This window comes from Leptinotarsa decemlineata, unplaced genomic scaffold (genome assembly GCF_025532065.1).
Source record: "Leptinotarsa decemlineata unplaced genomic scaffold, Ldec_3_MD MMD2_tig00000882_RagTag_RagTag, whole genome shotgun sequence".
Classification (NCBI taxonomy): Eukaryota; Metazoa; Arthropoda; class Insecta; order Coleoptera; family Chrysomelidae; genus Leptinotarsa; species Leptinotarsa decemlineata.
In genome coordinates this window covers 3,397,158-3,410,535 of record NW_027412556.1, presented here as the reverse complement: position 1 = coordinate 3,410,535, position 13,378 = coordinate 3,397,158, and the positions used below count along the sequence as shown (strand labels likewise).

At 36.8% G+C, this 13,378-nt stretch overlaps 1 protein-coding gene across 1 annotated transcript in view; it reads left to right on the top strand.

Annotated features, from left to right (window-relative positions):
* jbug (filamin-type immunoglobulin domains fbug) overlaps window positions 1-13,378 on the top strand; it is a 109,212-nt gene that overhangs the window by 66,576 nt on the left and 29,258 nt on the right. Inside the window, 2 exon segments of the mRNA XM_074174817.1 lie at window positions 4,461-5,191; window positions 5,193-5,310. Of these exon segments, the coding sequence (XP_074030918.1) occupies window positions 4,461-5,191; window positions 5,193-5,310 (849 nt within the window).

Sequence of the window (13,378 nt, the reverse complement as noted above, 5' to 3'; positions counted from 1 at the left end):
ATGGCGGTCGATTTGAGTCGGTGTAGCCGACAGGTAGCCGGTCGAACCGACCGGCTACCGTGTGTAGAAGAAGTTGGTAGACATTTTGAATACCTTCTCTATAGAAATATATTCCATTTTTTGTTCTTCAACATTATTATTATTGTTAAACTTTCCTTTATTAGTATTATTGGAACTTTGCGTGTTGATTACTGCTGTGAAAAGCTTTCTCAACAATTGATAGCTACTTACTACTGAACAATTCCTTTCTGTTTTATCGCCGCGTCGTCTAAATCTACATGACAAAACCTTGAAGCTCTGTATTTCAAAAGATGACTCTAGCAAAACATCAAGTATGCTACATCTATTGAAGTATGCAGGAATATACAGGGTGTCCCATTGAAAAGTAGTTTTCCATCAATAACTATTGATATCTCATTTGAAAAAATAGCCATTGAATTCTACGTAAAAAAGTCCTTTGGCAATGTCCCCATAGAAACAAGAAATTTTTGACAGGAAAGAAGTTACAGCAACTTTTCAAAAATGCATATTTTCAAAAAAACATGTTCTAACTCAGAGACGTCAATAGATATCGATATGCTGTTCTCACCATTGAGTTTGTCATGAAATTTGACCCCCAGACACAGTCATCAGTTTTCATCTATCTATCTGTACAAAATGTACAGGGTGGACCGCCTTAGAATAATTATTTATTGCGATATGGAGCTACAAAAACACATGACATTGAAACGGGCAAAACTTTGGAAACAACTCAATAATACCATTGTAACTGCTATATTTGCACAAGCATAAACATTTATAAAGAGCAAAAATATTCAGAAAGGTTATATTTATATGTATCTCTTCTAAACAATTTATCGGATTGTGACCTTTTTTATGGCTCACATTTACGTCGCTCAATTACTTCAATGATTTTCTAAATATGAACTAATGCATTTAAATGTGAAGGCCTAGTTTGTTGATACGTATTATCAATTTTTTACTATTTTTATATTTACAGGACATCGATTTATCGATAGAAAAATGAGTAGTATGTAAAACATTTGTTCCAAAAAATGTAAACATATGTTACCAACTATTTTTATTCTCATGTGTAGTTTTGTGTACAAAAATGCAGTACAATATGTCAAATAATATAAGCACTCTTGTCTGACAATAATTATATTGAACTTTCTCCACGGCAATTAATTTTAAAACTTTTAATTTAATGTGGGCTGCTGAGCATGAACACTCATTTCATCCTCAAATTCATGGAATCATTACACCGGCACCGGCAAAAGATTTTCACATCCAGTTCAGTTCTCGACACGTTTGTCTCAATTTAAGTTGGTTCAACTGCGGTTCCAGACCCTGTGAACAATCGACAAGGTAATTATCGATGATTTTTTCAATTGTCTTAACGAGGAGAATAATGTTACGCTTAATGAAACAGATTTCGTTAAGGTCAGAGTAATTGTTGACTTACCTTGAATTATTCTAGAGAAAGCAGTATGGCGACAAACATGTGAATAGAGGTTCTCGTATGAAGTGGTGTATATTCAAATAATGATAATAATAATAATAATAATAATGTACTTCATTGTCATAAAGAATAAATCTTGTGGACAGAGCTTTTGAAAAATAAATATAAATGTAAGTACAGAATTATAAAATGGGAATATAAAAATACCTACAAAAAAGTAAAGTTAGAACATACACTATAAAGTTCATCGTTGAATTTTGTATCAGCATGGTTGTGTGCAGATTTGTTTGAAAATATTATCAAGACTTATATAATACACCTATAAACATATATTACATATATAATATTACATAAATGTACACACCTATTACACCAAACGAACAAACATTTATATCCAAGCAAGAATTAAAAAAAAATCTTTCCCAAATAGGTTCAGAGATAGTAGTAGATAGTTGTACAGCTTGAACCTGACATCTTTCTTCCGTTAATTCAAGCAGTAAGAATTGAAATGTTATTGATGCAGTCCCAGGTAAATGAGACGAATATTATTATAAAATACCAGATCACTACGATTTACTCTAGTCAACAAGTGCCTTACATGTCATATTTCTTCTATACCTCCAAAAAACATGAACGAAACGTGTAGGTGTTTTTGAAAAAATACAAGTACAAAAGTTACAAACAATTAACTGAAAAAAAATAGGTTTGGTTTTTTGCAAACACTTCAAAACGATTTGATTCAAAAAGAGGAGAATATTTACCAAAAAAAAAAGCCCTACTCGCGAAACTGTAAAACTAATGTTCATATGTTTGCCTAAGGGTTGAAAATACTTCCTTAAATGGTTACTTTGACTTGCGCAAGACACGCCCAATTTGGAGCTTCAATGAAACAAATTATTTTTACTTATTAAATATCAGAATTGAGTATTGAAAAAATTCAGGAACCTATTGGATAAATAAATGAACAATAATCCTAGGTCAAAACATTTTTATCGTGATTTTTCAGTTTATTATGTATTAGTTAATCAACATTTTTTCCTAATTGAACAGGAACAATGCAAGTGCGATAATTGTTTAAAAATAAATCTGGGATTTTTTCTTTTTTTTTTTGAGCTATTTTTGATTTATTTCAGAATAGCTTTCCATTGAAAAAAAAATTCAATTTGTTATCGATAATTCACTTAGGTTAAAAATCAAAAAGCTTCAATAATCATCGAAAATATATATTTTTTAATATCACCATGGTCTTTTTATGATCAGAAGCTACATGAAAATGATTCTAAATCTGTTTAAAACATTGTTACAAATGAATGCGTTGTTTATGAGATAATTCAAAAGTTTTTTTTTAGAAACAATCTTTGATTCAAATTATGATTTAAATAAATCGCTTCCTAAAAATGTTTTTGGTGCTTACAAACGGATTTGTTGATTAACAAATTTTTTCTACCACTTGTAATTGATATTGAAGAACCATTTTTTTTTCAAGGGCTACATCCATCATTTTATCAATTCAATAAATCAAGCCAAAAAGATGAATTGAACATCCAAGTTTTATGTGTTGTATGGAGGGAGGTAGAAATAGAATTTGTTCACCTGAATTGAACAGAAACAAATTTGGACGTCATGTTTATATTATTGAATCAATCAGCAGGAATCCAATAATATAAATTTTTGCATCTTATCTCCTTCAGATGACCTGTGAAACTCAGATCTGGTGTTCATCTTCTTGATATCTTCGGGAATAACATGTCTTAGTGTACAAATTTATTTTTAATTCAAATACATATTTCATATTTTCCCCATGTTCGAAAACAATATCTCCAGCTCAATGGTTTCAAATCTACCGAATATAGTGCTTCTCCAGTGTTCCGCAAGGCTCAAATCTGGGACCGCTCTCTTCAATATCCCCACTAAAGATATATAAGTCTAGAAACTGATGGAATTTATCCACCAATTGGCACAACCCACTCTGAATTACAACAAAAGCATAACTTTTTCAGTCTCGAAAAAAGAAGTGAGCATAGTTGACTGCCCAACATTATTGGAAATGAAATGAATGAATATTTGCATTCCCAGAATCTGTTACAGACACCCGAGTACTTTTTATATAAAAGTATCTCGCACAAATGTTCTGGAAAATACTCCGCTGCATACTATGTGTAAAGTGACAAATTTTGTTAGTGATTATCTAGATGTAATTAGTTGCAAGTTGTCAGATATAAAATCCCACTTTCTAAAATGATTGTTTTGTCACCTATTTCGAAATATAAAGTGTGTATATGCTTGATAATCATACGAAAAGTTTGTGATGTATTCATCATATTCTGTAAATTCCTGCTTGTAATTGGGCTTTGTCCTGTAGAGTATTGGAAAATAAATAAATATTCCTCAAACAGGCTAAACATCTCAACATAATCTTTATCTTGATGTCCGAAACAAAAAACATCCTGAATGTGGTAGATTTACTTGTTGGATAGTGGAAAAAGGTGTGCTGAATCACGTTAGATCAGTTTCAATTGTTGATTTGTATTTTCGATAATTCTCTTATTGATTTATTTATTCAACAACAACAACAAAATTTCTTTATCTCAACATTCAAGTTACCATTATGGATAGATTCATGAGAGGTAGATACATGTGACTAACCAACATCTTCATCTACTTATTACTGCTAACTACTGTTAGAACTGTTGAAATGTATGAATATTAACTTTACGCAAATGTCTCTTCCTCAAAGAGACAAATCTCTTCAACTCGATAGCAGATACACCAGTCGAAAGCATTCCACTGATGTATGGCCGGCTATTAACATTACGTTGTTTTTTCTAAAGTGTTCGCCAATTCAAGGATAAAGACATTCAACTTTCAAGCAGCTTCAAAAAACATAACCTTTCCTCTGAAATAATTGTATTTACAATTCCTTCAACTGATTGTCTTCCAAAACACAGTAATACTAATAAACTCTTGAAAAATCGCTAATTCAATCTTTCTCTTCCAGTTGATGCCAGTCAAGCCGGGGAAGGACAGCTGGAAATCTCAATAAATGAAGGAGAAGTCCCGAACCACGTCCAAGTCGTCGGCGGAGGCAGATGCCTCGTCTCCTTCACCCCAGACCAAGCAAAACCCCACCTAATCGACATCAAATTCAACGGAGAAACTGTTAGGGGATGCCCGTTTGTCTGCTCTGTTTCTGACACGAGCAGAGTTATTCTCTCCTTGTCCCACTTAGAACTCATTCCGGTGAACCAACCGAGCTCCTTCCACATGGGCGTGGCTGGTGGAGGAGCCGCGGAACTAGCTGTAGCAGTTAGAGGACCGATAGGCGAGTTGCCTGTGAAAGTCACGGGTGATATCCATTCCGGCTTCACAGCTGAGTTCACCCCCTCTCAAGTGGGTGCCCATCAAATCAGCGTGGACTACAACGGTAGGCCTGTCCAAGGCACCCCGTTCATAGCCAAGGCCTTTGATTCTAACAAAGTGACCGTTGGAACGGTTGCCAGAGGCACCGTAGGCAGACCAGTGACTTTCTCCGTCGACGCCAGCGAAGCTGGCGAAGGAAACCTCGAGATAACCATCTCAGCCAGAGGGCTTAACATTCCTACGCAGGTCCACCCACAAGGCAACGCAAGGTTTGCGGTCAGCTTCGTGCCTGCCGAAGCCTGCGACCATGTCGTGAACGTGGCTTTCAATAAGAGGCCTGTGGTCGGGTGTCCGCTCATTGTGAGAGTGGGGGGGTAGTGGAACGGGACCCAGTGTGACGTTGCCGGGACCTGGACCAGTACACAGGGCTAGTACGTTGTTGATCAATCATCCCGGAAGACTTGAAGATATCGAAGTTAACGTTGAGGGTGAGGATAAGAGAAATTTTTGGTTTGTTCGTTGGTCTTGGGTTGTGTAGTTGCTTCGAGTATCAGGTTTGAATAAATGATACTAGAACCGTTATTATATGTTCGTGTTACTTTGTATAGTGTCGTTATTCTCTGGTACATACGTACTCGTTGCATAGATTGTTCAGTAAAAATCACATCTCAAATATGTTATGATATACTCTAGAAATGCCGCATGCATTTAGCATGCCGTTCAGATCGTATATAACCTTATTCTAAGCCATGAGAAAAAGCGATACATTTCATTACTTCAAAAATATCTACCAATCAGACGCTCTTTTTATACCCTCAAAACATTTGAAAGAACATCAGTTTTATCTCTTGTTGATCACAACTGAAAGCTTTCTCCATTTTAGATTTCCGCGTTTTTGATAACGTGATATTAATATTACAATGACCTCTCAAATTATGACGAATATCTCAATCGATTAATATTTTGGACTATTTTCCTCTCTCTTCACTACTATGGCAAAAATATTACTACTTTATGCTTGTTGATAGAGGCTAATTTTGGATATGTTCAACTTTTGACAACAATTTCATGATGAACGTTTTACATCTGGTATCACCAACCAATACGTGACAATAGTCAATAAAAATATACAGGGCCTTCCAACGAAAACTTGACCCCCACGTGTAAGTCAGAAACGGAAGTGTAATCGAAAAATTTCAAATGACACGTCAATTTTTATTTCTAGGGGGACTAATTCTGATATGGAAATCATACCCGAAACTTCACTCCCCCCTCTGGTCAGCAACTACCACCCCCCTCCTATTTTTTTCAATTGCATGGAAAATCGAGTGATACATCATTTGGAAGGTCTTTTGTCCCTCTATTACTTTTGTATTTTTTTAAAAATTGGTTCATTCCTTATTGAGAAATTGAATGTGGAACGTTCTATTAAAGAAAAAACTGAAAATTTGCTGTCGCTCATTTCATTGAGGAAATCAACAAAAGTAATATCAATGGCAACACAATCAACGGATAAAGTGTTCAAAATGACTTCCATCTAGTTCCATACATACAGTCTACTTTCGAAAGCGTTCCTTCCACTTCTTCACGAATTATAATTCAGTCGTCCTTATTCACTGTGTTCACTGAAGAAAGAGTAGAAATTGTTGCAACCTATTATCGAAATAATGAATGTGCTAAAGCTGCTGCAAGAATGTATAATACGAATCATCCAGACCACAACGTGAGCCATCAATGCGTTAAACAGTTAATGGATAAGTTTTGAACTCCAGGGTCTGTTCACAACAGAAAACATGAAGTATCCTGTCCTGTCAGAAATAACGGAGTTGAAATTGCAGCTTTAGGAAATGTACAAATGGATAATCGACAATGTATCACACAAGTAGCTAGAGCGTCTGGTATATCAGCTACTATTGTTTTTCGGATTTTGAAAGCCAACAAATTTCATCCTTTCAAAATAAGGCTAGTTCAGGAATTAAACGAAGATGATCCTGATCGCTGACTTCAGTTTTGTGAGGTGTTCTACGAGAAATTGACCAATAACACAAACTTATTATACAATACATTTTTTTATTTAGACGAAAGTTCTTTCATGTTGAATGATGAAGTGAATAGATATAATTGTCGTTACTGAAGCGATGTGAATCCTCATTTGGTGATGGAAACACATTCACAAACTCCACAAAAATTGAATGTCTGAGCCGGCATTCTTGGTTATCATATTGTTCGACCATTCTTCATTGAAGGTCTCAATGGAGACACATACTTAAATCTATCACAAGACTGTGTAGATCCTATGATTACACAAATTCCAGAAATTGATGACAATTGAGTAGAAGATGAAATAACATTCCAGCAGGATGGTGCACCTCCACATTTTGATGTTTGGGTGAGACAGTTTTTTAACGAACGATTCCCAATGCTTTGGATCTGCAGGAGAGGTCCAGTGGAGTGGCCAGCTAGATCACCTGATCTCACACCGATGGACTTCTTTCTGTGGGGACATCTGGAGTCGAAAATGTACTCTACTAAGCCTACAAATCAATGAGCGCATCAATATTTTAACAGACAGCAAGAGCGCACTAGGAGCTCTGACAAACTCGAAGGTGACATCAAAACTGGTCTGGGAATGCCATGAAGAACTGAATGAACAGGAACAAATAAGTTTTGTACTGGGTGCCAGGGCATTCAGGAATCACAGGTAATGATAAAGCTGATGAATGCGCTAGACACGGATCATCAACTTCATATATAGGTCCTGAACCAGCTCTTGGGGACATGGATCAATAAGAAGCACACAGAGTACTGGACAAAAGTACCTGGCAACAAGCACAGTGGAACCTTCATTAGGAAACCGTCCGAGAAAAGAACCAAAGAACTATTTCAATGTAGTAGGGATCGGCTCAGAATAATTACAGGGTCACTGTCTGCTTAGAGGACACCTGAATAAAATGGGGCTGTACAACGGAGACCTCAGCTGAAGATTATAGAACGAAGGGATAGAAACAGCTCTACACATCTCATGCGATTGTGAGGCACTGAATCACAGGAGGCAGGCAATATATGGACGTACAAAATTACGTCCAGAAGAATATGACGAACATCCAACACGGAACCTGTACAAACAAGTACAGGAAACAAGACTGATGGAATGGGCGCCATGAGAAGATGGGAGAATAAACGCAATAAGCACTGCAGTGTTTTCTGGAGACTTGGACTAAATGGACAAGTCAGACAGCTCCCAAGGAACCAAAAAAATACTACAAATCCAGAAGACCTGCGACAAAGAATTGTTTGGGAATGCCGATTACTGACTCCGGACATCTTGAATAATGTACGGAATGCTTTCGAGAGTAGACTGTATTATTGTTTAGATATAGGTGGAGGCAATTTTGAACAATTTAGCCGTTGATTTTGTTTTCACTGATATTATTTGTTGTTGATTTCCTCATTAAAATGAACAATAGCGAATTTTTTTTTTTTCTTAAATAAAACGTTCAACATTTAATTTCTCAATAACGAATGAACCAATTTCAAAAAAATTACAGACGTAATAGAGGGACACAAGACCTTTCCAATGATGTATCACCCGGCACCTCATGTCGTTGAAAAAATAGGGGGAGTTTTTACTAACAGAATATCAAAATTAGCCCCTCTAGAAATAAAAATTGACGTGTTTTTTGAAATTTTCGATTACACATCCTTTTCTGACTTACAGGGGGGGTCAAGTTTTCGTTGGAACGCCCTGTATAAGACAACATTCTGGCAAACCATGATGGAAGGTGTTTCGATAGACCAAGTTCTTTGGTATTGTTAAAAAAGACTTCCTCAACATTGCCCTGGACGCCCTATTCCAGGCTGCGCGTTGTCATTCACATATTCTCGACCTTCTAAACATTTCTTTGACTCAGAGCGCAATCACCGTATGCCACTGTTAACATTGCAAGTGTTTTTGAGCAGTCAATTCTATTTTTTGAAACAAAATTTGATGCAAATTCATTGATCCATTTTTTCGTTAACAGAACATCGCTGAACACGCTGAACTTTTATACCTCTCACCAACAACAAACTATATTTCGATTCTTTATTCAAACCTGATAGCTTTGAAATTTTTTGTTTTTTTTTGTGATAATTGTACATATAACTCTCAATTTAGTTAAGCATTTGTGACGTCAATTGATCGTTTGTATACCTATTTCTATAAAAAATATTGTGTATGATCTATGTGAAATTGCATTATGTATATCCACCACTCATATTTGTACAAAATATAGCATGCTTATTCTTTCTCTCTATGTTTTTGTTTTCCTCTGTGGAGTTTACTGTCTGCACAACTTTTCATTTTCAGGTCACCGACGTTACGTGTACTAGACTAGTTTTGACCTCAGTTATACTCTTTTACTAACACTTTCCCTCATTCCTTATTCAATCACTACATTTTCATTGTCATTTCTCACGAACTTAACAAATTATGAACAAAATGGCCTAGTTCGACTTGTTCGAAAGCATGATCAAAAACAAGTGAAACGCGACTTAATGTATCAACCTCAAAATGGTCGTTCAACCGTGTATTCAATAAATTCGGAACTTCAAAATCCGTTGAAAACTGTGTTTTGATTTTAATTTAATACATATTTGGTAGTTATAACCATTAAAACTTATGTAAATGCTTCAAGAACCATACTGTAGGTGAGAATCATCATGTAATGAGCTACTGACAAAAATAATAAAGAAATTCAAATTTTTCTAACGATCAAAGCAAATGATAAATAATGTGAATATATTTTATGTGGATTTCCAGACATGTTTGTACTTGGAAATATTTTTTTGAAAGCAAGGTCGAAAGATTACAAGAAATAGCAAATGCAATATATACGAGGGTGATCCCAGAAGTAAACACAAACATTTTGGAAAAAAACGTATTTATTTTTCAACCTAATCACCTTGCACCTCTATAAACTTTACGCAGCGATGTCCAATAAGTTCTATACCGTTTTTATAATAAGAACTGTCTTGCTCCTCAAAGTAGCCATTAACTGCCGCCGTCGTTTCTTCATCGTTGGAAAATCTTTGACCACCGAGCCATTTTTTCAAGTTTGGGAACAAAAAATAATCCGAGGGGGCTAAATCTGGCGAAAAGGGTGCATAAGGTAGCAATTCAAACTTCAATTCGTTAATTTTGGTCATTGTGATATTGGATTTGTGAGCTGGTGCATTGTCTTGATGAAACAACTCCGTTTTCTTAGCCAAATGCCGACCGTTTTTGCTTGATTTCTCCACTCAAACGTTGCAATGAGTTCGCATACATGCCATGGCCTTGCTTGCAGATGAAACGATCTTCGCCTTCTTTGGAGCCTGTTCTCCCTTTTGAGTCCACTGTTTCGATTGCTCTTTTATCGCAGGTGTAAAGTGATGGACCCATGTTTCATCCATGGTATGTATGTATGTATATAGTAGGGAGGGTGCGTGTATAGCCACATAACTTAGGTCACATGTGACCCATTGTACATCCTCCCGAGGAGTTGTCCTCCTAGGTCATTGTCCATTCTGTCCTTTCCAGGAATGTGGACAGATCACTAGGAAGCATCTCCTTGATATCGGCAGGTGTAGGCTGAAACTCGCCGAACACACACTCTCTTTGGCAACCTTGAGGTATCTCACGCCGGCCTCCGCGAAAGTTTTGGAAAGTGTAGCGACATTAATATCGTTGCGCGGCTTCTTCAACCTTCCTGGGGTTCCCTTAATGGAGGTGTCCAAATGAGAGCGCTTTCCTGCAGGGGTAGCCGGTTCTTTGCCTTTATTCAATGCGGAGATCTTGGCGCCCTCCACAGGAAGAGCCCTTACTGTTGGAGGTGGAATGGGGAGGAGGATGCACTTATAGTTACTGCCACTCTTGCCTCTTTCTCTCTCTTCCTCCTTTGGGCCTCGGTGCCGCGAATGCGCCACCTTTGTATTACATCACGAGGTGATCGGCTATGTCCAGCCTCATTCCGAGGGGTAGCTTGGGGTGGACATTTCTGTTCATCCCCAGCCACCGCCATAGATTGAGGTAAGCACTTCTGTCCAGCCTCGGGATTGGTTTTTGTTGTGTCTGTTTGTTTGTTCCATATATGTGTGTTCTCACGAGGAAGGCTGAATACTATGAGGTTTCGCCCATTTCCCCAAGGGGATCGTTCCTAACCCTGCGGCCATTCAGCTGTCGGCACGATTCCTTACACCGTAGCTTGGGTAGGCTGGTCCACGGTGGCATGTTTCGGAAAGGCTTTTGGGGAGTTTTAGTTCCCCTCACCCTACTTATTTCTGCCACTGACCAAGAGTCCGGCGATCCCGTCGCACATATATACATCTCACATATACATATTGTGAGATCGAATGTTATCAGCATGTTTTCTAGTTCTAAAGTTGCTCTAGAGAAGCAGAAGCAGCAGTAGAAGAAGTCCCCCGTAACTATAATAAGTGCCTTGGAATGGATTGGAAGGGATTTGCAATAACAGCATTTCTAGTCGCTATAGAAAAATATATTCATTACATAATGGTGATCGATAAAGGCATAACATGTATACATCAAAAACTTGACAGTAAATCATTGAAAATTCAAATTCTTTCTCAACCAACATATAATCATATTTATCACATATTTTTTCGTGGAGAAGGATCAATGTTCCTCCATGCACCGAGTTAGTTCTACAGTATTTTGAAACTATAAAGTAATTTGGTATATACAGAGGCTCATCCTCCTCTAGCCAATGTTCAGTCAACATTACAATACTTGGAAAATCCTGACTTTCTAAAAAATGTACAGATCACATATTTTGTTACGTACTGATTGAATATTTAATAGCATCATAGAGATACATTCTTCAGAGGGTTTCATCAACGGTCTACAGCTGTTTTCTGTCGGAACTTTAAAAAATTACTTACAAAAGCACCACTTGGCCATAATTCCAGATTCATGGCTGTCTTGAAATTGTTTTCGAATAATCCCACTTTGAAAGATGAGTATATAGTTGGTTGTTTTGATTTTAGCGACTCACAAGTGACCTCGGGAAAAGTTGTTATCAGTTGGGCTGACATATCTTGAGGTATGGTTGCGGGATCCACTCTACACACATGCAAGTAAACAAACTTCGGGACACCTTTGATTTTTAATGTTTTCTCCAACAACAAGGTTTCTTCGTGTTCTAGATTTTTTGGACGAGATGGTCTGCCATTCCCCCTGCTTCCTCGAATCATCTGTGCTAGCTCCTGAATGACTGGATGTGTCATTTATATTGATGAAATGGCTGAGAGTTGACTGCGGCTCCCACCTCCTTTCTACTTATATGAGAACTTCCTTGGCCATGTTTTCTCGAATTTTGTGCGTTATCGGACACAATATCTTTCTTGGTAACAGTAAAAGATTTGTGCTCATTTTCCTTAATTGGTATTTAGGAACTTGGTATTTTGGAGAGGAGCTTGCAACTGCGCAAACTTCATTATTATTGTGGCTATTCGAGAGTTTACAATCTAATAAGTCAATAAGTCGTTGCTGGTTATGAGACGAAACAAGAGTTTTGCTTTGTTGCTGAGAAATTTCACTAAACATTCAATTGAAACATCACCACTATGTTTTTTGCTCGAGTGTGAGCAAACGCGGCACTCATTTCGAACACAGCTTTCTCATGTCATAATTTTCAGATAATATACGATGTACCGCATTTTTTTAATGCGTACTAAATCTGCTAGCTCGCTCACTTTCAGTCGACGATCATTCAGTACCGCTTTGTGAATTTTCTTCGACATTTCTGGAGTCATCACCCCATTTGGTCGACCACTGCGATGGCAGCTCTAACGGCCTTGTTTGAACTCTGCTACCCAATACTTTATTGTTGTATATGAAGAAGCAAACCCAGAGCAGAATCCTGTTCAGCTTCTATATTGGATGGGCTGAGGCCTTTCACATAAAAGTATTGTACAACATAACGATGGCCCATTCTCCCCATTTCCACAAATTCACTAAAATCGTTTGTTATTAATGGCTGCCAAATAAATAAATAGATACCAAACAACACAGCGTCTTCAAACTTGAAACATTTGCTTTACAAATTGTATACTTCCAATACAGTGATATTTTTCAAAGAACTAACGCCATCTATAGGTCAGGCCGGGTACTTCTGGAACCACCTTCATATATGTTGATTTTCATTTACAGTCGACACTGTCTGTATCAAAACTCGTTTTATTGAAAAACTATAGTCGAATTTGTCACTGAAAAAAGATTTACACTCTATGCTTTTTCTGCCAGATTCCTGGAATGGAATGTATAGATTTTGATAATTTCAAAGTTTCCATATTCTGACTATTCCTATAATTAGTATTACAGATCATTAAAACCGCCTGTTCATGAATTTACATATTTGAATAAATGTAAAAATTTTGTTTAAAAAAAATTATTCTGAGTTTTTTGTTTTCTTTATAGAATAAAATATAATAAATTACTACCAACATGAGATGAATTTTTCAAAAACTTACCTGTCTTTCATAATATAGTGTCGACAGTATTTGTTGAGAATTACA